The sequence below is a fragment of the Cydia amplana genome, chromosome 1 (assembly GCF_948474715.1).
Source record: "Cydia amplana chromosome 1, ilCydAmpl1.1, whole genome shotgun sequence".
In the NCBI taxonomy this organism is placed as follows: domain Eukaryota; kingdom Metazoa; phylum Arthropoda; class Insecta; order Lepidoptera; family Tortricidae; genus Cydia; species Cydia amplana.
Genome location: NC_086069.1, coordinates 17082595 through 17107532, shown reverse-complemented (window position 1 = coordinate 17107532; position 24938 = coordinate 17082595). Strand labels below are relative to the sequence as shown.

Sequence of the window (24938 nt, the reverse complement as noted above, 5' to 3'; positions counted from 1 at the left end):
ATTGAAAACGACGACTGATCAATCGTAGTTGTATAGAGTGCAACTAATTTAGTTGCAACTAAATTAGTTGCCGATTGATTACGGACAACTAATTTTTGTAATCGACTAATTAGTTAGACTATTTTGTCCGCGGCTAATGTTAGAAGCAAATTAAATGGAAAACCTGGGATGGCTATGTTGACAGCCAGCAGATTAGGACATCTTAACGCATGTATAAAAATGAAATAGCACATGTGTTACTTGCGATATTGACCATTTTTATGGAGTGTAAAATTTCTCTTATCTAAGGGTAAATAAAATTTCCGTAATAAGTAATAAGCACCTAGAATCTAAAATGATTCATGACAACATGTTCAATGTATATTATATAATGTGACCTAGAGAGCTCAAACCATCTATGAGTATGAATTTATGAGGTATGAGTCTTACATCGAGTAGCCTGATCGATCAATTTGCTACCGCTTCAATATATTGGTAATAGCCCTAATAATCAAAATATGTATGTTGATTGATATATTTGAATGTAGAATGACGCAAGGAAAATGTACAATAGTTAACGCTGAGAGTTCTTTACAAAGAGGTTAAAATATTTTTAATGACCACACGTTGAAAACAAATTAGACCGCATAGATAATAAACAACATGCAGATGTCTCATGCAATAAATAGAACGTGTTTTTTTTTGAAAATGCGTCGGCACTTGCTTCAAAATGCAATAAACAACTTCCAGGTAAGTAGGATTATCCCATTGTTTTGTCGCCGCGTGACACTAAAAAGAGTTTTATTATTGACAGCGACAGCAGAATATTGATAATTTCTTTGTCTAAGATTTACTCAGTATCGTGTACAACTTAAGTATTTATAATGCACCAATCTACATATTGTTTGCGACTTGTAAACATTGCAGTTTTTCGTGATTTATCGTTACCTGTATCCATAATATAACGATATATACTACACATATATCGTTATATTATTGCCCATAATATTACATTGTGATTCAAGCATTTCAAATTAAACGTGTATACATAATTTTAGCTCAATCGGTTGAAGGTATCTGCTTCGAAAAAAGCTGCAAGATTCTACCCAAACCAAGACAGGTACAACATACGAGTACCTCCAATGTACATACATACCAACTTTTAGTTACATATTGCAAGTTAAATAAAAAATGCAAAAACCAGCGATGACATAGTTTTAATATAGATTTAACCGTGAAATTTAGTCGATTGAAACTAAAACTAATTTAGTTGTTAGTTGTACATTCTCACAACAAATTTAATCGCAACTAAATTAATCGCGATTAAAAAATGACGATTGATATTTTTAATCGATTGATTAGTTAACTAAAAAATTCATCGATTAATGCCCATCTCTGATGTAAGCTATGCTATATCATTAGCCTCGCTACATCGCTTATCATAGTTATCATCAAATAAGAATAAAAAATATTAATAAATTATAATATAATTTAGACATAAAATTGAAGTGTGATTTCTGTGTAAGCATTTTTGAATTCGGTGACGCAAATTGATTTCAGTGCCTGCACATGATTTCGGTGTTTTTTAAATCTCAAATATCAAAGAAACTATAAGGTTCTAATGGAGGCCTCCACTACCAATATTTTTTATATTAAGGCTAGATTTTAGGAAATAAAGTTGTGTATCAAATAAGTAAAAAATAAAATTCGGCACCGAAGTCAGGCACCGAACGTCATCTCTGAGAATCGCCCTTTACAAAAGTGTTCTTTATTTCTTCGGAAGCCGTTCGAATTTTTATTAATAATTCTTCTCCAGAGTTCACTGGTGTTGAGTATTCCTTCCTTATCTTTCAGAGTTCCCCATAGAAAAAAAACAATGGCGTTAAGTCGGGTGACCGGGCGGGCAGGCCAGGTTAGGACGTTGCTTCCACGGCCAATCCACCTCTCAGGGTATTGTTCGTCTAGCCAATTTACGAATTTATAGGCTGAAGTGGGTCCGTCGTGCCGGAAGCACATAGTTCTTCGGGTTTCCAAATCCGTACACAAAGTGAATATCCGCTAAATGAATTTTATTTATTAGAGTCAATCAAATTTAAAGATGTTATCTTGCGCATATCTTGCGTGACATATGAAATATGTCATTTTATTGACATCAATTTCGTCATTTTCGTCAAACTATCAGCCAGTTATCGTGAAGGTAAATAGTTTGTACTCTCGTGATTGAGAACAGAACAAAATTTCGGTAGTGAAACCTTTTTGTAGGATAGATACCAAACTTAATTAAGTTAAACTGGCTAATAACCATGTAGTTAGTGCGTCTGCGTGTAAAATTAGTTGGTGGCTACGTCACGCATAAGGTTGTGTTAGAATTGAGATTTTTTAACTTGTGATTTGTTTTAAATAATTTATATCTCTTAAATTAAGGGTTTTTGGACTATGTGTTATATAACTTTATATACTCTAATTAGGCTCTAAAATAGTTGGTTTAAATCTTTCGGGTTATTAAATCCCGCGGTGTATATAACCCTATTACCCTTTGAATGACCTTTTTCACGTTTTCTACAGCAATGCAGTCGACTGCAGCAATTTTGAAGCGCGACATTGCTACCGACTGCATTACTGTGGTAAATGTCAAAATCGAAGTTCCTGTCTGGATTTTGGCGTCCATTAAAAATAAATAATCAAAGAAGGTCATCGATCAAATGGCCCGGAGGACAAGCCATCGTTAACTGGTAGAGAATGCCTTATGGCATTAAGTCCGCCTCTTGTACTATAAGGTTTTTCTTTTGTGCAATAAAGATTAACCACTTTATTCATAAACTTTACGGGCCTGATTTAGTTCAATTATGTTTATCCCTTACTTACAAATACATAATTAAAGTGACAGATAAGGACAAACGATTATTACTATTATTAGCTAATTGAGGTTTGTAGCGCGTTTATGAATAAGGGGTTAAAGAAATAAAATAAATACAGATGATGACAGTAATTATATACGCATTTTATTACGGAAAAAGATTTAATATTGGGTGTAAATGAAACGGGAATTGGAAATATAAAATAAAATGATATTATATTTTTCTTTTGCGTAAGTCAAACCATCATCTTTATTAGCATTGACATAACGCTCAACTTCGCACAAACCGTATGGTTTTTCACTAAGGAGTGATATATTCTCTTTACGCTAAACTTTATGGTGGGTAGACAAGTCTGTATACTTGTTTGGAACTAACTGCCACAGTCTGTCATAGCCATGTCATAGCCTCATAGCTGACATATGTGACATATAGAAGATACCGCAATGTATGCATGCATTGCGCGTTTTATAGGAGCTTGGCCTGAGGTGTGTTAAGTAAGCGCGCAACGCATACCGATGAAACTGGGTAAGATAGTCATGGGAGAATTAACGGTCGACCGGATCGCGAACTCTCGGCTGTTGAAGCGGAACGATCGTCTGCCGCGAACATTGAAGTGAGACGGAGATATGGAAGTCGATAAAACGTTCTCTACAGTGAATCAGTACCCGCTATTTAGGGTAATTTAAATAGCTTGGATGATTTAATAATGGTTTTATTCCATACAATATTACATATACGTGGGAGATTTTTTGTTGTTACACTAACATGAGAAAGAGATTTGAGAAAGTGAAAAACAAACCCACTGTCCATTTTCTCGAAGCAACGAAAACATTTTCAAAACAAAAATGGTTAATAGTAATTAAATGGATTAATTTACGTGAGACATTTTTTTGTAGGATATAGTAAATATATAGAGCTTAATTAACATGTAATTGTTATGTACACATAGTTGTTATTTTTATATAAAAAAATATTTTTAATAAAGAAAATTATTGGGAGCTGGTTTTGGTGTCAAGCTGGGAGAAAATATAAATACATAATGAGTATATGTTTGAGAACTGCATATTAAAAAATCTCGAGTGTCGGATTCATGTTTTGATATATTTTTTCTATTTTAATAATAGTTTGGATTTATTAAAACCATGTGACATATTTTGTGGAGATTTTTTTTTAAATATAGTTTTTGCAACATAGGTTATCACATCTCAAAAAATCTCTAGTGTGAGAATTCATGTAGATCTCTCATACATTATGAACTGTGCTGACCCGACTATAACCACTTTTATACTAATCGACATGATATCATCATTTGGATTAAGTTATAGAAAGTTAATAGCAATGAAAGTAATGCAAACGATGTTGCCTTTGAGCAATTTTTAATATCGTTTTTTTTGAGAGGCGAGGGGCCATCTTGTGAGGGCGAGTCACCGCCGTCTGCCGAAAATAAAGTTGGATACTGTTTAATAGGCAGGCATCCGGTTTTTATACCATAGTCCAGTATCTAATTCATTGCTTTCACCCAATAGCCTATTATTCCATTAACTATTATATATTTTTTTTATTCCATTAACTCTCAATTATTATTGTAAGTACAGACCTACCCTGGCGAGTGGCAAGTCAAGGAAAAGAGCAGCATTCAGCAGAGTAGGTGTAAAATAAAGACTTTTCAGCGTCACTTGGCTAATGACCCAGCTCTCTCTGTCTGTCAGCTCTGTCTGTCTGCTTCTAATATTCCATAAGATTGAGATGAAAATAAAAAAATCTAATTTTGCCTATGACACAGAATTCATAACGAAGCTCAACTTTGCCGTTTTCAGCCTGCCTCGCCACGATAACAGGATGATGTCATAAAATCAAATTTCAGGTTTCGCGAGTACGACGTCGTTCTGTCGAATGATAAAGGTTATTCGAGTTTAGATGCGCATTACCTTAATACGGTTTCAGCTTCATTAGTGGTAGTGTCCTTACCTTGAGAACTAGTAAGATTCGTGACCTACATACTATGTGAGTAATGTATTACGTAGGTACCATGTAATGCACATATTACCTTTTATACTTACTTATTTTATACCTATGTAATTAAGCTTCGAAATAAATTAAAAGTGGAATAATTCACTGTCTTGGGTGGGACTTGAACCGACGATCACTGGATCACTAGTCCAGTGCTCGTGATCGTGGTCGTGGGTTCAAGTCCCACCCGAGACAGTGAATTTTTCCACTTTTAATTTATTTCGAAGCTTAAATAGCATCGTTCGCAGACGTTTCTGCTTAATACAAAATTAACCTATGTAATTATTTGACTGGATGCACCTACTGCCGTATTTGAACTTCAAGATATTCACAAGAGACGACACGTACTAGATCCATTCTAGATACGTTATAGTTTAGATTTCAACTAGTTCTCTTTTGCAGCGCAATTCGGGCAACCAATATCACTTTTACGATAGATCGTGTTAGATATCTATTAGATGTGAATTCGATCTCTAAGTAATATCTTGTGGAAATCGTTCAAGAGTATCTCCAGAATCGCGGAAATGTCAAATTTGACAGGTTAGATCTTAAACATATCGTTATCTTATCTTGGCGATGTCTAAAAGATATCTAATAGATGTCTATTACAAAATCCGAATCGGGCCCATAGTACTTTATGGTGAATAATATTGAAATATTGACGTAGTTTTGCACCTTTATTGCGATTTAGAGCAGGGCCGTGTTTTATAAAAGGCTTGTAACCAATGGGTTGTTGGAAAACAGGTGGACAAAAAGTGAATTACAAGTTTATAAGTATAAAACGTGAAGTAAATTGTTTCATACGACAATTTTATTTCAATATTTATCTAAAAATTGAATGTTGGAATATTACTTTATTTTATCATTACCTGTGGAATTTTGATATACACGGTGTTTTTTTAGGGTTCCGTAGCCAAATGGCAAAAAACGGAACCCTTATAGATTCGTCATGTCTGTCTGTCTGTCCGTCTGTCTGTCCGTCTGTCTGTCCGTCTGTCTGTCCGTCTGTCTGTCCGTCTGTCTGTCCGTCTGTCTGTCCGTCTGTCTGTCCGTCCGTATGTCACAGCCACTTTTCTCCGAAACTATAAGAACTATACTGTTGAAACTTGGTAAGTAGATGTATTCTGTGAACCGCATTAAGATTTTCACACAAAAATAGAAAAAAAAAACAATAAATTTTTGGGGTTCCCCATACTTCGAACTGAAACTCAAAATTTTTTTTTCATCAAACCCATACGTGTGGGGTATCTATGGATAGGTCTTCAAAAATGATATTGAGGTTTCTAATATCATTTTTTTCTAAACTGAATAGTTTGCGCGAGAGACACTTCCAAAGTGGTAAAATGTGTGTCCCCCCCCCCCTAACTTCTAAAATAAGAGAATGATAAAACTAAAAAAAAATATATGATGTACATTACCATGTAAACTTCCACCGAAAATTGGTTTGAACGAGATCTAGCAAGTAGTTTTTTTTTAATACGTCATAAATCGCCTAAATACGAACCCTTCATGGGCGAGTCCGACTCGCACTTGGCCGCTTTTTTATTTTTCCGTACTTTAAGTCCGTTAATTTCAAGGGTGAATTCCTGAGCTTAAAGTAACTTACAAAAGTAAGTACCTACTTTAAGTACCTAAGTAAATTTCTTAAAGAATTCGCTATTATAATTAACTCCTTTTTGGAGATAGGTAATCAATATTTCTATCTGATAAGGCCCGTACGTACTTGCCTTAGGGCCTGTTTAGATAGGGCCTGATTAGTGTTTAGTATGAGTTTATACATTTGATACTAAACGCAAGTACCTAATAGTCCTAATACTATCTCGGACGATCGATACCTATTCGAAATATCATTGAGAATATTGAGATGTCATTGTTTTCAATTGTTGTTGGATTTAAATATTATGTAATTTATGTCCGTGTGACAACTACGCTACGCTATTAATTACATCGCTAAAATTTTCACTGAAACTATACATTTCATAAAAGGTATTATACCTACTAGTTACTGGTAGTTAGCTCTGCTGAGTTGTGTTAATTAATTCGTCGAATGTGGTTGGCGCTACTGAGGGCCTACCACGTTCGACATGTTGCCTCCCTGTCACAATTACGTACGAATTTACAAGTGCAACAGAGAGGCAACACGTCGAACGTGGTTCGCGGTAGGCCCCCTGGACCTGACACGTTAATCAGAAAGCTATATTTACGTTACTGGGAGGCTTATTTGAAGTTGAAAATCCTAACTCTACGATACGTACATGACGCGACTCGCAGTGCATGTTGCGACCGTCGACATGGAGACTGATTCTGTTTTAACAATTTGGTATCGTTTTCATCTCATTTTCGTGCTTTCAGGTTTTTTACGCGCACTTATATGTGTGAGCTAAATGCCTTATTATCATTGACGTATAATATCTAAGGACGGGCTAATGGGGCACTAAACATCGTACTAGTTCAGCGGTGCTACCCACGAATTCCAGCTAATCGTGCAGTCTAACGCGACTAGTTGCGACCAATAGCGCGCGTAATGCGAACTCGTCAACCAATCGCGCGCGTGATGTGAACTCATTAACCAATCGCGTTGTAGCGATTTCACACCGCTGTACTGGCTGTCATGCTTCATTATTATTGCCCGTAAAGCCAGTCCCTAGATATCTATGTCAATGCTTATGATACGACTCTTGATTGCATTTCGTCAGCACCAATCAGCGTTAGCCGCTAACCCTTATTGGTGTTACGGTCATGATCATGGTCATATTAAATTATGATAAAACCGTATTAAAATAAAACAGAATCGGCTTCCTGCTTAGCGAGTGTGTCATGTTCGTATAATATAAAAACAAACCCAGCTAATATTTTTAAAATTCGCATAGGCCTACGATCTTTATTGGTGCAATATTTCAGGACACTTTATTGATTGGCAAGTGTCAGTGCGAAGCTGCGAACCCGCGGCGTTCCTACTGGGCGGGATCTTTCTGCGAGCGTGAGAAATGTGCTTTGCGGTATCGGATATCGTTCAGATCGATATCCGATACCGCAAAGTTCATAAGTTTTCGGTTTGAGTGTATACACATAGAGGCAGATAGCGCTGGCGGTACACCGAGAAATTCAGTAAAATGCTGAAAATGATATTAAAGGTATGAAAATCGGTACGATTGATCTTTAGAACATTTGAAACAATTTGTCCCGAAGCACCAACAAATAAAAAAAAACGAGAGGAGTTATGACGTCATCTTTTTTTTGTACGGAATTTAAAAAAAAATGTTTAGAAGCCTATCGTGTGTGGTATTAAACGAAAGGGCTTTCTGAGCTGATTCCAAAAATATGTGAAATTGGCTCAGAAAGCCTTTTATAGATTTTCAGACCTTTAACATTTGCAGCGTTTTTTGGCGAACCGCTATCGCTAAGACTATTTGATAAGTCCTCGATTAAATAAATGATGTGATATCGATAAATTATACCTACTAGGTATTTGTAATTATTATTTACAAAATCCTTTTTTTAGGTTATTTATTTTATTAATTAGGTATGTATTATAATATATTTTTATGTGATTCGGTTCTGAAGTGATGTTTTGTGCATAACATTTATTTCCAAATCAACTAATCGCAGACCGTTTAGTTAGCAAACCAAAATCAATGTTTACCAAATGCATATTTCGCTTGGGCGTATAATCATTTGGCAGAATATATAGTTAGGTGAGTTGGTAACACTAAATAATCATATATGTAATGTGGAAATGTTGGTATGCCATTTGATGATTCACCCAAACGAAATAATGGGATAAATTGTTCGCAAAATTGCAACGCAAATAGAAATAGCAAAGTGACTTCTCAACAAGGGTGTATTTGTTTCATCAAAAAAGTTGTATAACTGGTCGCGATAAAATCATACCAATAAGAAAACCTCTATAGATCAGTAATATCTAAGTCAATCATCCAGCCTATTATGGATAGCTTTATCCATCTTTATCCACGTGATAAAATAACTGTCACTGTTTAACACCGTGGGAAAGAAAGTGACGGACACCGTTTTATCACGCTGTCACGTAGACAAAAACGACCATCATATCCGTACAGCCCTAGTAGCACGGTCGCATTTTTATCGTTTATAACCATGCCTGTCACGTTCTGACAAGTATGTAAGTGCGAAAGTGACGGGCATAGTGATAGTCAATAAAAATGGAACCGTGCTGAGCCCGCAGCAGTAAATATTTGAAGTGACATAGTAATTACACTTCGGACGACACTAAAAATTGTTCTTAGAGTTGTTAAAGTTTATTATTAAGCTGTACAGTTGAGAGCAAGCTTGGCTGCGCCTGAACTGATGAGCGAAGCGTGACGGGAATAGTGAACTGACAGAGTACACCGTGCGGAAACAGTACCCATACATTCAATCTTACTAGACCAGCATATATACATATTCTTGTTGCAAACATGCGGAATCACTAACTTTTCTTGTGTTTTGGATAAATCATCTGCATACAAGGTTTCATGTCACTCTTTTTAAATAATTCACCGAATATTATAGAAATGTTGAACCCTTGTAATCCCAGTTAGGGTTTAAAATCTTTAAAAATTACTGCTTTAAGAATGACTCACGTTAGACCGGGCCGTATCTTGGCCGGAGTTTCCGGAGCTTCGTTTTCTATGGAAAACATCACGTGATCACCTGTGATTGTCATAGAAAAGTAAGCGCCGGAAGCTCCGGCCCGGACACGGCCCGGTCTAACGTGAGTCATCCTTTTCTTTCTTTTTTATCTACTTATTTAAAAGAAGCCTTTATCAAAAAGACATGTCGGCTCCGTTGGGCCTCTATAATAAAGAATTTCAACGAGTCATCCTTTATGTTTATACTACAAGTACCTAATCTAAATACCATACTGTGCAACTTTCAGTAATATCAGCTTGGATGTGCCGGTCTATCAGAATAAACTGTTACACCAGTTTTGTATGCACATTACGGGTTGCAACCATTTAAGGTTTTTGTAATAATACTACATTGAGTATTATAGTATTTTTCAAACGGGAAAGATACGCTGACACATGTTACCTCAATACAATTTTGCGACATTTGGCGTTTTTACTTTTAGTATTTATTTATATCACTGTTCTCACACTGTCTTCTGTTGAGCTAGTCACGCGCATGGCACGGCACGCGCGGTATTTGTACCAGCGGCCACACTCGGATTTTTTAAAATATATTTTTCACATTTTACCCTTTACTTATCTTAGTCGTTTAAACCAAAGTTATGAAAGTACCTGAATAATGAAACGTCGTCGAGTACTACGTATTAACATCTTTGTAATTTATTTAAACCTCCCTTTATTTTGTATTAAGTACTCCTTTAATTTAATTTAATCCAAGAAAACAAACCATAGCATCATCTATATATTTTATTTACTTCTTGAAACAAAAAAGTTCCTACTTAATGGTTTTCCTGTTACTATAAGTACCTATCTACTTAGCTGTAAGTAACTACTATTCTTTTAACTTTACACAATTCTAAAAAAACATTGCCATACTTTGAAATGTAAGTACCTAAGTTGCACAAATTACGAAACAGAGTATCCTTAACATTATCTTATCACTTACCATAACACTCATTCGTTCACGTATTCCACTTTCCTCCACTAAATAAATTCTAGTTACGTGTTAAGTAGTGGAAGTGCTTCGGGTAAACATTGATTTAATGAATGTATGGAGCTGCGCTGAATATGTTTATACGGGGTGAGGTTATTCGTCCTTCGAGTGTTCTTGGAGACGGTACGAGGGATGGTTGGGAATGATCGAACCAGAATTATATCAAAGGAACTAAGCAGTGAAACATCTACCTTAAAAAAATATACCTACTTATCTTAGAATATGACAAAGTTGGATGTAAGTAATAATTTTAAAGCCTTTTTTAATTTTAACTGATTTATACAAGTTACTGTTATAGTTCCTACAACGTGTGTAATTTAGGGTTTACCTTTGTTTTGTCGCCAATTTTTCTGTAGATTTTTGTTCCACAGAAAATTTTTCAAATAATTTCATATTGCAAAATAATCATTACACAGAATATTTAATTCAAACAATTTTGGTTCGGTTTAGTTACATTTTACAGAAAAAATTAAAAAGTTGTTTCGTTTTAAGGATAATTAATCCATGTAATTTCATTTCACAGAATCATCGATATGTATAAAAGTTGATTCTCATAAATAAGGTTTACCGAAATTTAAAATACAGAACAGTTATTTAGTCGAACATTAATTTCATAGAATAATATTATTAAAGTATTCTTCATACATATTTTTGTCAGGCCGAAAGGCATTGCAACGTTAAAAACATTGCGGGTAAAATCATATGAAATGTTGACGCAAATGAATGTAAATGTTGCGGAGTTGTTATTGTTGGAGTTATATTCTTTATCGAGTCGTGGTCCGCGTCTGCTCCGGCGCTACGGGCAAAGCAGCCCCTTCGCCCTTGCGTATCAAAGCGCAGGCACAAATGTTCGCCTCCACAGCTTCGGCTTGCTGGTCGCCTTCGCATTGTGCTCTGCGCTTTGTTACGGCGGGTGAGGGCTGCTTCCCCTCCGCGCCTCCGGCTTTTACATACACTCTAGGGGTAGGACAGACAAGACCACGTGGATAGTGGGGTACTCCGATTCGGATTTTGATTAGTTACACTTTACTTTTACTTCTACTTTTAAGTCTAAGTGCGTTTAGGTGTATTTGAAGTGTGTTTTATTTAAATGAATACTAGGTGAAAGGTAATTTAGTGAAGTAATAATAGTTGAAATCAATATTCTGTGAACTGTAGTGTCGTACAAATAATACTCAATGAATAATAATTCTACAGTTAGTTTTTTATTTTATTTAATAATCTTTCAATAAATATTCTGAATTTTAATAAAGTTACATAATATGTTTCTTTAAAATGAATAATCGAAGAAACAAAATTAGTTGTAACAAAAATGTGGGATTCGATCATTCTATGAATAATTTTTTTTAAAACAAAATTCGGCAAAAGATTTTACGGTAAAATAAGGGTACATCGTAATTTAGGTAATTTTATAAATTTCTACACGAAATAATTGACGTCATAAAAGAGTTTGCCATTCTATGTTCTTCATAAGTTGTTAATCTTCATTAAACGTTGTTTTTGCAAATAAATGCACGAGTTATTAAAATCCATAATTAAGTACCTATTAAAACAACCCTTTGAAACATAATGTTTTTAATATAAGCACTTTATCCAACCATATGAGGCTTGTAATATTTACTTTGTGATTATTTCAACAAGGTAGAAAGTCAAAAACATGAAATAATTTTATCTCGTCTATATTGTGCTAAGACTTTTAGTAAATTGCCTCCATCCAAAGTATCCACAGGTAATCCTTAAAATCTTTAAGCAGTCAGGTTATAAATTACTGTAAATAGTAGGTACATAACGGTGAATGTGTATCGAGTTTCAGAAATAAAAATAAAATAAGCCTATTATCAATAACGAATAATTGGAATAAAAAAAATATACGTTTTTCACTATTAAATAGAATTTTGTAAGTTATATAGAGAGGGGAAGACATCATTTTTTTATGTGACTTATGAAGTGATAACTCGTGAAAATGTTCACTAAATAACAAAACTTCGTTTTAATTTCTTCTTCTTACTTAGAGATATAGTTAAACCTATTCATTGTATGAAATGAAATTACAGGCAATCTCAAGGAACGCAGGACAGTCGAAGATAAAACGGGACGAAATTAAAATAGCACCATTTTAGCTTATTGTTTTTATATTATTATTCGAACTCTAAATCAAAAGTATTTCGTTCCAAAAAATATTTGATGATTTTAGATATTTAAAAAGATTAACAGATATTTTAAATGTAGTGAGTGTAATAAGTTGAAACGCGAATTATGTATCCGAAATATATAAATCCATTCACTTAATGAGTGGGCGGCAAGTGAGGGAATGAATACGGAGAGCCTTGCGGGAGCACTCAATATACAATTCATTCACATAAACTTTACACTGAACAGTCCTGATGTTTACCTATACTACCTACCTACTGCAGTATGTATGTAGTGAGGTCAAATTATAAATATTTAAGAAGGTATAAATGAAAACAAGAATAAAAGTAGGTATGAGGTTATAGTTCGTTTTTTTAGCATTAGAAATAAGGTAAACAATCTTGACGTGTCTGGTTATTGAAAAACACGTTTTAAAAATAAATAATGGCAAATATGTAACATTTATGAATCTTATACGATCATTTAATATTCTTCTGCTTTCATGAATAATAGTTACTGATTTAAAAAAAACGTTTTTCAATTAAAAGACATGTCAAGATCGCTTACCTTCTTTCTAATGCTAAAAAAACGAACTATAGAATTAAGTATAATTTCAGGTAATAACTACTAGCAACTGGTGACATTCGAATAAAGTCGGCCACAGTGAGTGTTACTGTTGCGGCATTACTGCGCCTGCGGTGTCAGTCTTGGTAAAATAAAATGAGTGACGTTCGTTGCCACATTACTATCACGATTAGAACATTCAATCCGTCACTAATTTTATCAAAGATATTGACAGGGACATTGCCCCGTCAATTTCCTATTTATTTAAGCTCTTGTCAGTGTAGGTATGGATACCAATAGCTCAATCTGTTCAGATCAACAAACTAGGACATTAATATAGCGGGTTTTATTAAACACGCATGTGTCTCGTATATCCCAAAATTTTGTGCCATAATTTGATAGAAGTATTGCCAATTTCACAGACATCATGATACATTCGCAATAATTTAAAACAAGGTGAAAATCCTTGGTAAAAAATCCAATATTACCGAGTTTTGGATGATGGATGAAGCACATTAGCGGGAGAGCGAAAGCGATAACTCAGGGGGATGAAATACCAAATCTAGGTATTGAATTTATAACTTTACATGCGGTTGAAATGAAGTAGTATAAATTGCGTCATGTATGTAGAATAATTTCCCGATGTTTTTTTTTCTACCAGACTTACAAAGTGTTAAAAGTGGTAATTTTAATTACACTCGGCCATGTATTGAACACTAATTTATCGCTCATTTTACATGAAAGTGGTGCAGTAGTTAGTTTCTGAACAATAATGCAAACTAATTTTTGCGACAAGATAATCTGAACGTCAAAAACCTACGTAAACGATAACTTTTTTCACGTATATCACGAAACCGTAGGTTTTTTAAATTCTGAGACAAACTAGAAACGGTACTTAGCTTAGTTCGATATGAATAGTGCGTACTGTATTTAACTTAAGCCGTTATTTAAATATCAGAATAAGCGCCTTTTATTAACAACAAAAGTAAAAACTAACACGTAACCTTTACTTAGAGGCCAATCCGAACGTACACTTTACATGACAGGTAAACTATACCTATCTGTAGGCCTAGCACAGGAAGGGCGCGACTACCCACATTGAGCCAACAGGAGCTAAGATTTAAATATTTTAGGTAAATATACCCGTCTCGCTAACGGAAGCGGCTCTTAAAACTAGTGCGATAAGGACAAGGCGAAAAACCCTGCGTAAAAATCTCAAAAATCGAGGTTTCGTACTCGACTGTTTTCTCCTCCAAAACTTAACCAATCGTAACCAAATTTGGAAATCTAAATGATTATGACATTATCTGTGTCGGACCGTTTTGCTTTTTTGACTAATTGATATCAGTTTTGAATAGCACGCCTCTCATTGCGGCATAGTCAATTAGGCCATTTTGGCCATTTTTGAAGGGCTCTAGCGCCTTGAAAATCAAAAATATCAAAAAAAGCAAAACGGTCCGACACAGATATTGACAATATTAATCTGTGTTGAAAAAATCATTGCTCTAGCTTCAAAACCCACGGAGGAAACAGTCGAGTACGTTTGTATGGAGAAATGACCACTCCTGTTGGCTCTTAAAGAGAGACGGCTATAGTCTATCTCGTGGGCAAGACACTGTCGCGCCACTGTCTCCTGTGCTAGCTCGGCAAGAAAGAACTCATGGCAATTATAACTAACAGATATCATTTATAGATTTCGTATTGATATCAAGTGTACGTTTGAATTGGCCCCTCAGTCTATCCACAATAAACAGTTTCAATGAGTATCTAATTACCTATGTAATTTCAGACATGATATCATCAAACGATTGTTTGAAGCAACGAAGTAGTCACAGAAAGTAACGAAGCCTCTAATTTCGTAAGTAGAATGAAACAAGCAGCTCACTTTCCTATCATCAAAGATAACTACGAACGGGAAATGCCAATTAATTGACATTTTATGAAAAAAATCATATCCATTGTTTATTACATGTTTAGTTATCCTTTAGTTAAAAATACAATAAAAATAAAAATAAATAAAGATGTACCGACAAGTCAGGAAAACCGACTATCCAGCCTGATTTGTAGTCGGCAATTAGTCGGCGACTAGTCGGCACTTTATAAATGACAGAAAAACAGGGGAAAAAGAAAAAAACCAGCTAATGCTTTATAGGTACCTACCTATTTATTCAAATATCTATTTAGGTAGACGAATTAAATACGTTTAGTATACAAATTATAAATATTTAAGAAGGTATAAATGAAAACAAGAATAAAAGTAGGTATGAGGTTATAGTTCGTTTTTTTAGCATTAGAAATAAGGTAAACAATCTTGACGTGTCTGGTTTTTGAAAAACACGTTTTAAAAATAAATAATGGCAAATATGTAACATTTATGAATCTTATACGATCATTTAATATTCTTCTGCTTTCATGAATAATAGTTACTGATTTAAAAAAAACGTTTTTCAATTAAAAGACATGTCAAGATCGCTTACCTTCTTTCTAATGCTAAAAAAACGAACTATAGAATTAAGTATAATTTCAGGTAATAACTACTAGCAACTGGTGACATTCGAATAAAGTCGGCCACAGTGAGTGTTACTGTTGCGGCATTACTGCGCCTGCGGTGTCAGTCTTGGTAAAATAAAATGAGTGACGTTCGTTGCCACATTACTATCACGATTAGAACATTCAATCCGTCACTAATTTTATCAAAGATATTGACAGGGACATTGCCCCGTCAATTTCCTATTTATTTAAGCTCTTGTCAGTGTAGGTATGGATACCAATAGCTCCATCTGTTCAGATCAACAAACTAGGACATTAATATAGCGGGTTTTATTAAACACGCATGTGTCTCGTATATCCCAAAATTTTGTGCCATAATTTGATAGAAGTATTGCCAATTTCATAGACATCATGATACATTCGCAATAATTTAAAACAAGGTGAAAATCCTTGGTAAAAAATCCAATATTACCGAGTTTTGGATGATGGATGAAGCACATTAGCGGGAGAGCGAAAGCGATAACTCAGGGGGATGAAATACCAAATCTAGGTATTGAATTTATAACTTTACATGCGGTTGAAATGAAGTAGTATAAATTGCGTCATGTATGTAGAATAATTTCCCGATGTTTTTTTTTCTACCAGACTTACAAAGTGTTAAAAGTGGTAATTTTAATTACACTCGGCCATGTATTGAACACTAATTTATCGCTCATTTTACATGAAAGTGGTGCAGTAGTTAGTTTCTGAACAATAATGCAAACTAATTTTTGCGACAAGATAATCTGAACGTCAAAAACCTACGTAAACGATAACTTTTTTCACGTATATCACGAAACCGTAGGTTTTTTAAATTCTGAGACAAACTAGAAACGGTACTTAGCTTAGTTCGATATGAATAGTGCGTACTGTATTTAACTTAAGCCGTTATTTAAATATCAGAATAAGCGCCTTTTATTAACAACAAAAGTAAAAACTAACACGTAACCTTTACTTAGAGGCCAATCCGAACGTACACTTTACATGACAGGTAAACTATACCTATCTGTAGGCCTAGCACAGGAAGGGCGCGACTACCCACATTGAGCCAACAGGAGCTAAGATTTAAATATTTTAGGTAAATATACCCGTCTCGCTAACGGAAGCGGCTCTTAAAACTAGTGCGATAAGGACAAGGCGAAAAACCCTGCGTAAAAATCTCAAAAATCGAGGTTTCGTACTCGACTGTTTTCTCCTCCAAAACTTAACCAATCGTAACCAAATTTGGAAATCTAAATGATTATGATATTATCTGTGTCGGACCGTTTTGCTTTTTTGACTAATTGATATCAGTTTTGAATAGCACGCCTCTCATTGCGGCATAGTCAATTAGGCCATTTTGGCCATTTTTGAAGGGCTCTAGCGCCTTGAAAATCAAAAATATCAAAAAAAGCAAAACGGTCCGACACAGATATTGACAATATTAATCTGTGTTGAAAAAATCATTGCTCTAGCTTCAAAACCCACGGAGGAAACAGTCGAGTACGTTTGTATGGAGAAATGACCACTCCTGTTGGCTCTTAAAGAGAGACGGCTATAGTCTATCTCGTGGGCAAGACACTGTCGCGCCACTGTCTCCTGTGCTAGCTCGGCAAGAAAGAACTCATGGCAATTATAACTAACAGATATCATTTATAGATTTCGTATTGATATCAAGTGTACGTTTGAATTGGCCCCTCAGTCTATCCACAATAAACAGTTTCAATGAGTATCTAATTACCTATGTAATTTCAGACATGATATCATCAAACGATTGTTTGAAGCAACGAAGTAGTCACAGAAAGTAACGAAGCCTCTAATTTCGTAAGTAGAATGAAACAAGCAGCTCACTTTCCTATCATCAAAGATAACTACGAACGGGAAATGCCAATTAATTGACATTTTATGAAAAAAATCATATCCATTGTTTATTACATGTTTAGTTATCCTTTAGTTAAAAATACAATAAAAATAAAAATAAATAAAGATGTACCGACAAGTCAGGAAAACCGACTATCCAGCCTGATTTGTAGTCGGCAATTAGTCGGCGACTAGTCGGCACTTTATAAATGACAGAAAAACAGGGGAAAAAGAAAAAACCAGCTAATGCTTTATAGGTACCTACCTATTTATTCAAATATCTATTTAGGTAGACGAATTAAATACGTTTAGTATACAAACACGAAAACTTTTGTTCAAATTATTGAACTGTGACCCGCTTTCGTATGTCTGCTGTCTGATGCTATCCTCTACAGCACGGTTACCATGAGTTGAAATTTAGTGTGCAGATTCGATAGTTAAAAAGTACCCCCCTACATAGAAGTTTGTATGCAAAGGTGCTATGTTACCCACCTAAAGGTGACTTAGCAAAGGTACCTAGTATTGCTGCTGACTGTACATAAGCCACATAAACATTGACTGAAGTCACATACAAGCCCTACCTTGCGCCATCGACAATCATAACTCGTAACACAATGGACACAAATTCATTTCAAACAACTGTCGTAAATACGTTTTGCCCTTCTTACTTCCCACTCTAGTATTACGACTTGAACAATTGAAAAATATAGACATATTGGGCATGGAGTTCGAAGAAGCTGATTTAATCAAACATGTTAATAACAATGATGATCTCAAAGAAAACATAAAATTGGAATACTATTTGTAATTATGGCGTTTTTTAATCAAGAGAGAAAATTATTAATGATTTTATTCAAATGCATGTTTTTTTTCTTTCAGATTACCTCCAAGGCAACAGATATTTTATCAAAAACTAGCTTTTGCAATGAACGTCTTTGGGATGGGAAATCGAACTTGGTGGGGATTCCCTGCTGTCCATAAGATTTTAATGTGCAATACTTGGATGATAGTTTTTGCTAGTCCGATGTGTTTAATGTTGCAATGTGTATACATGTATATAAATTTTGATGATCTTAATTTTAGAATTTTGGGAACCATGTTTTCTATTATTCCAGCAACTGCAGTCGTGACGGTATGTGATATTGTTTATATTATGCTCGTTTTATATTACGAAAATGCAAGTTCTGGTTCAGCTTCTTAGTTTTTTAGAAATCCGAAAGATTCACGTTTGGTACACTTTACTTATTATAGTAAAACTTTTAAAAGTTTAAACTGAGAAAGAAGATAGATAGCAAGATTGTATAATTTATGTAAGCACAAAGTTGACAATTACGAGCTTACTTCAGGTAGTTTTGAAAGCTTTAGCTAATTTTCAAAGTTTGGTCGATTATGACTCGCATTCTGATATTTCAGATGTTTCGTAAAATATTTTAATGTCGTCAAGTGTCTATATGTAATTATATTAAAATGTAAATTTGGTAAATTTATATTTACGCGTTTATACGCGATCATTTAAATCACCAGGGGGCCGATTTTTGAATTTCGACCACTCGATTTCGTGTATTTCGTTAAATAATATCTCCACTACTAGGCATTTAAATTCTACTAATAGAATTGAAATCGAGTGGTCAATATCAATAGATTCCAAATTTAGATCACTCGTATTTCAAATATTAGCATTTCGCCGTTTTCCACCGATTTTCGAATGACGAAATCGAGCGATCTAAATTCAAAAATCGGCCCCCTGGGCTGTGTTGAGTCGAAAGCGGGTGTCACACATAAGTAATTATGTCTTTTAAGGTATTTTGTTGGCCACTGATCTGTGATATAAAAATTTTTTAGGCAAAGATATTAATCTGCATGATACCAGCTTACCCCCAAATAATGAAAGAGCTCATGGATAAAATACACCTGAGCAATTTTACTGACGACGAGGATGATTTCATAAAGAAGGTAAAGTTGTCAATTATATGTAGAGATAGATATCTTTATTTTGTATAATGGCATTTTCTTTTAAAATATCGGGTGCTCTAAGTTTGTTTTTGGAAAGTTACCTACTTGGTTGTACGCATTTTTTGCACAATCTGTCCACATTATATTTTAATTGCAAATAATACCCCCTTTCGACATGAGCCAAAGAAGCATTTTGTATAGCTAAATTAAAGAAGATGTCTTTCATAACTACAATACCTACATTGTTTTAAGCATTCATTATTTCACTTGATTGCTCCGTAAAATGAAAAAGAGGGGTTCTATATATAGAAGCTTTCTATGTCGACATAGTTACTTATACACGAAGTGCAAACCCAATTTCAGAATCAATTATAAGACCTAGTGGAAAACTATCCAATAAAAGCTGTCACGGGCTAAGCAAGACGTATTGCTTGCAAAGAAAGAATCCAATGTACCCGAAGTACCAAGCCACCATCGGGAAATCGTTTCATTTTTCAGGAGGCCTATATGAAGCTTAAATACCTCAACTTGATATTGCTTTGACATTACTTGCAGTACATCTCTCTCATACATATATGAGCGAGGTGCATTGAGCGGGGTCAAATCGTTAATCTAATTAAGTTCATTGGGCTGTCAAACTAGGGGCGCAAATTTTTTTAGACTTCACCCCTAAAACTGTTTGTTTTTACAGAAATTAATTCAAGTCGAACGCCACACCCGTTGGACTACGTTGTGTCTTGCAACTTTCATTCTTTTCGATTGGCTTCTATGGATTTTCATTCCTCTAATAAACAACATTAAAAACAAAGAACTAATAGAAAAGCGGTTGGCACGGATGGAAACGTGTTTGTACATGTGGATGCCGTTTGACTATGGCTATGACTACAATACATGGGCTATAACTCACGCACTGAACGTGTACTTCGTTGGTAATGGATGCTGTGTCTTTGCTCTTTATGATTCTATTAACTTTATTTTCATTTTTCACTTTCTGAGTCATATAGACGTACTACGATACAAGATAAAAACATATTTTGCTACAAAGCTAGATGAATCTACAACTAAAACAAGGATTGTAAACATTATAAAATATCATTCTTTTATTTTAAGGTAAGTTAATAAATAAGTAAGCTTGCCTTTTTTAACTAAGTACTGTATCTAAGGATTGAAAAGAGAAGGTTATTCAAGAGGGTTATGTTTATTTACGTTATTATTTATTTAGGTACTTATGTTACTTATTATAAATATGTTTGAATACTCATTTGTTTCAGCACTTTCAAAGACATGCAGGCTGCGTTTGGAATGAATGTAGCTATAAATTATGCTCACAACCTAATCGTTGACAGTTTACTACTATACCAAATTATGATTGGGGTACGTACATTTGATTGCTAAATCTGTATTTAAACAAACACTTGCACTCATTACGTCGGGTAAGTACGTTAACATTTCCCGCGTTATTAGAAAAAAGTAAAATGTAAAAGCGTCAACATACCATTAAATATTTACAAACGGTTTTAAAGACGCTTATTTTGTTTATTCTACGTATAACTGAAACCTATTATCATTATAATAATCAGGAGGCCTATTCAGATAATCATTTCTTGTTATCAAATGGTTATAGATGTGATCTGTCAGCTGTCGACATAAATGTGAATGACCAGAAATGTCACTGTTGACAGCTGACAAGATCATATCCAAAATGTTCTGGTAGGTAATGAAAAATATTCCAAAATTAAAACTTATATTATTATAGATATATTAAAAAATAATTATCCCGAATTAACAGGTACATAAACTAGTAAAAAAGCGTTTATGTTTATTTATACTGAGTGTTTTTTTTAAATCGCTAGCGGTAAACTAATAAAAATAAAAATAATTAATAACAGAAACTCATATATTTTGTAGGTACCTACTCGTATCAAGGTAGGTAACTTCTATTTACCTAAATTATAATTTAAAATACTACCTAATACTACCTAAATTATAGTAGACCTACATGGTGTGGTTATGTCAAAAACTGAATAAGAAAATTATAAAATTATAATATACGTAATTACCTACGTTAAAACAATTTGATACCAAGTTATTTACCGCATAGTACGACATTGTTCCAGTATTAACACACACTATTAAATGAGGCAACTTCTGAAACTAATCAGTCATTATGCCGCGTTATACAGGCAAATTACCTACTATGTGTCTTGCGGTTTGGGTGAAAATGTTGTAGAGTTTCAAAGCTTATTACGGTTTACCATTTTGCATGTACATTATTAATATATAAGTATTAATTCCGGAAAATGTACCTATTTACATTGCAATTAAATATTATAAAAGATATCAATGTAAAGGCGAGCAGGGATCGGATACCGGCTTTTTTGTATGGGAACGAAAACGGTATTTTTTCGTTCTTTGCTAATTATTTCATTTCTAATTGGGCAATCTAATAATATGAAGTCGTTACCTAAAAACACAACCGAGTCCTACATTTCGAGTATAAAATAATTCGAAAAATATGGTTATTTCGAAGTTTTTGCAAAAAACCGGTTCCGATCCCTGAAGGCGAGTCATATTGTGCGCTTTATTTTATACAGTAGGTAGTAAATTTGGCCGCGATTTCGTAAGAAAACCATTTTCAATTTTCGAAACTACAGCCAGTCTACAAAATATCCGCTGCAACAATTACCCCGGGTGATATTAGGCATGAGCGGCTCCAGCTGGTGTTTTCGTCTAGATAAGTTTAGATTTCATCGCCAGAAATATCAATATTTTGTTACAGGATAAAGCAAACCGATTGTCGTATGTAATTATGATGCAGTTTCACATGGGAGGCCTGATATTAATGTCGCTGGCTTTAGAAAAAATACGTATTAAGGTAAATGTTGTGTTTCGTTTCGTTGCCGTTTAATATGAATTAGAGCGGTTTCGCACTACGTCCGATCCGAATCTGATCCGAATCCGTGAAAATATGGTCCGAAGTAGCCGTAGTACTACTTCTATGGTGATTTACGCACTCCGTCATCTGAATTCGGAAAGAAATCAGACGGATCTAGTGCGTAAATTACCATAGAAATAGTTCTACGGCTACTTCGGACCATATTTTCACGGATTCGGATCGGACGTACTGCGAAACCGCTCTTAGACATCATCATACTTACTTTTTACGTCCCGGGCTGTGTTGTGCTACTTGTGCTTGATATTTGCAATTATTATTAAATTAGGGTCCACAAGTTCACGCAGAATGCGATCATCGAATTTAGTACCCTCGTACTTTGCACATACCCATCGCGATAATTTATTACTTAGTGTAATAAGTTTAATCGGGGATAATTTGCAAATCTAGCAGTTTCATTACATTAGGCATTAACAAACATTAATTATCAATTTTCTCGGGAGCAACGGTATTGAAAAATATACAAGTACCTATTTATGTTATTAAGCTTTTAATGATTAAATAATACAGTAAATGACTGAGTACCTACCTATTTTCCAAGACGGATGACCTGCCGCTATTGCTGTACAACGTGCCCTGGGAGAAGATGTCAGTACGTAATCAAAAGTTACTACTACCAATCTTGCGCCGAATGCAGACTCCTTTGGTGTTCAAAGCGTCCGGTGGCCTAAGAGCTGGAGTAAGGCCTCTGGCATCGGTAAGTACAGATGGCGAGAAGAAGCGTGGCATAGCTGAATTGCATAAGTTTGTCCAGACTTCATAATATCGTGAAAGCAATATAGTGTTAGGTACTATGTTATCGCGTAGGTAATCTCCGCAAACAGTACAGTAGGTGTATTGGTTCTTCAGCGGTTCCAAGAATTTCGTTAGCAACAATGAAAACTAGGAACCGGCAGTCTATTTATACACCTAGGTCGGAGAAATTCAAGTGCATGCATCGTCGATTATATAAAGTTTCTTTGAAAACATTTAAACTTCCTCATTGTCCTATGTAAACTTGATAGTGGAAATCGTACTGCACGATGGATTTATGTTGGCACTAGACTACTTAATACTCGTAGTTTGGATGATTGAAAACAAAGTCATTAAAAGGAGACATCGGCATGAAATTTGACATTTCCCGCTGTAATGTAGCCTGTGCAGCAATGCGGCGCAAAAATGCAGTCAAAGTAGGAATTTAACCTTTTACCACAACAGGCAGCTGCAGTTGCCATCCAAACCTACCTATAAAACTAAACAATGTCTGAATAACACTTTTTAAAATTTATCTTTTAACAATATGTATATTATCTACTCTAAACAATCGATAGGAAATACGAATTATATAAGTTGTATTTTTTTTTAAATCATTTATTTACAAACAAGATATATACAGTGTATTACTAAAAGGAATTAAAAACTAGCTTAAATCTAAAATAGGCCCTTGAGGCATTGTACCAAGGATGCTGGCGACATTTCCTCGCTGTATCACAATGCTGAAACTTGAAATTAGGAATAAAATCTAATAGTTGTATTAAACTAAGAATAATACTTTAGAAGATCTAAATGCATTCGTTTTTAAAATATTTAGTTTTGTATTAGGTACCAGTAATGTCCAAAATCTGCTAACTTCGATCGCTGCGCTAAATGCCGTCGAGTGTATTTGCAGTTGAATTTATCATAAACATTATTTTGTGTTTTATTTCAGATAATATATTATATTCTTTGTTTCAGATCCTCAAATCAACATTTTCGTACTATGTTATGTTGAAATCTAGTATAGAATCAAATAACAAATAATAGAGACAACTGGATTGCTTAAATTTTAAAGATAGGAAAGCAAAATGTAGCGTAGTGTAGTTTTTTTTTTAATTTTGCTGCTGAATATACCTGAATTTATTAACATGAGATTGGCGGGTGGACTAAATCTATGGTATGATGTTGTTGCATAAATAATAAACTTATATAAATGCGTAGGTATATTGCTTTTTTATTTTCATCTTGTTTTAGCTTTAGTTGAATTGCAAAACTGAATAAAGAATGATTAGTTGCATAACAATGTACACTTACCTAAATGTAAATCAAATTAAAGTAAAACATATTAGGGCCCCATTGCTGGACGTGAACAAATATTTCTATAGGTAGAAAATTGAAATTTAGATTTAAATGAACACCTACTTAAATGTTAATACAGGCTATGAAGGCATGTATTCCCCTATAGCTAGCAATTCATATTTTCTTTTATAAACGCAAAGAGACAGGTACGGGCTGAAAAACAGCGCTGTGCAGTCACCTGACTCGCGGCACAAGCTGAGTCCCGAGCCTATTGTCGCACTTAAATAGTAGGTATTTATATGTTAACAAATAGTTCTAAATGTTATACCTATTAGATAAGTAGTTATTAATAGATGTATGTATACTTATCGCTACTTTACTGCTGCTGTAATTAATGCTTATTGCCCTTATAGGGTGGTTGACTGTCAGGTCAAATCAAGTTCTTTTTG

The 24938-nt window shown here is 34.5% G+C and overlaps 1 protein-coding gene and 1 long non-coding RNA gene across 2 annotated transcripts in view; both read left to right on the top strand.

Moving 5' to 3' along the window:
- The window catches only part of LOC134649548 (uncharacterized), a 96999-nt gene that overhangs the window by 47846 nt on the left and 24215 nt on the right, over positions 1–24938 (top strand). The gene's annotated exons all lie outside the window — the stretch shown is intronic.
- Positions 18149–24234, top strand: LOC134654056 (uncharacterized). Its single transcript, XM_063509461.1, has 7 exons — positions 18149–18681; positions 19392–19502; positions 20194–20612; positions 20774–20876; positions 22282–22377; positions 22997–23152; positions 24169–24234. The coding sequence occupies exons 1-7, from the start codon at positions 18475–18477 to the stop codon at positions 24232–24234; spliced, it is 1158 nt and encodes a 385-aa protein (XP_063365531.1). The 5' UTR covers positions 18149–18474.

Coding starts and splice junctions, on each gene's coding strand:
- LOC134654056 (XM_063509461.1), top strand. CDS start 18,475: ATGAACGTCTTTGGGATGGGAAATCGAACTTGGTGGGGATTCCCTGCT. Junction 19,503..20,193: donor AGGATGATTTCATAAAGAAG/GTAAAGTTGTCA, acceptor TTGTTTTTACAG/AAATTAATTCAAGTCGAACG. Junction 20,877..22,281: donor TATACCAAATTATGATTGGG/GTACGTACATTT, acceptor ATTTTGTTACAG/GATAAAGCAAACCGATTGTC.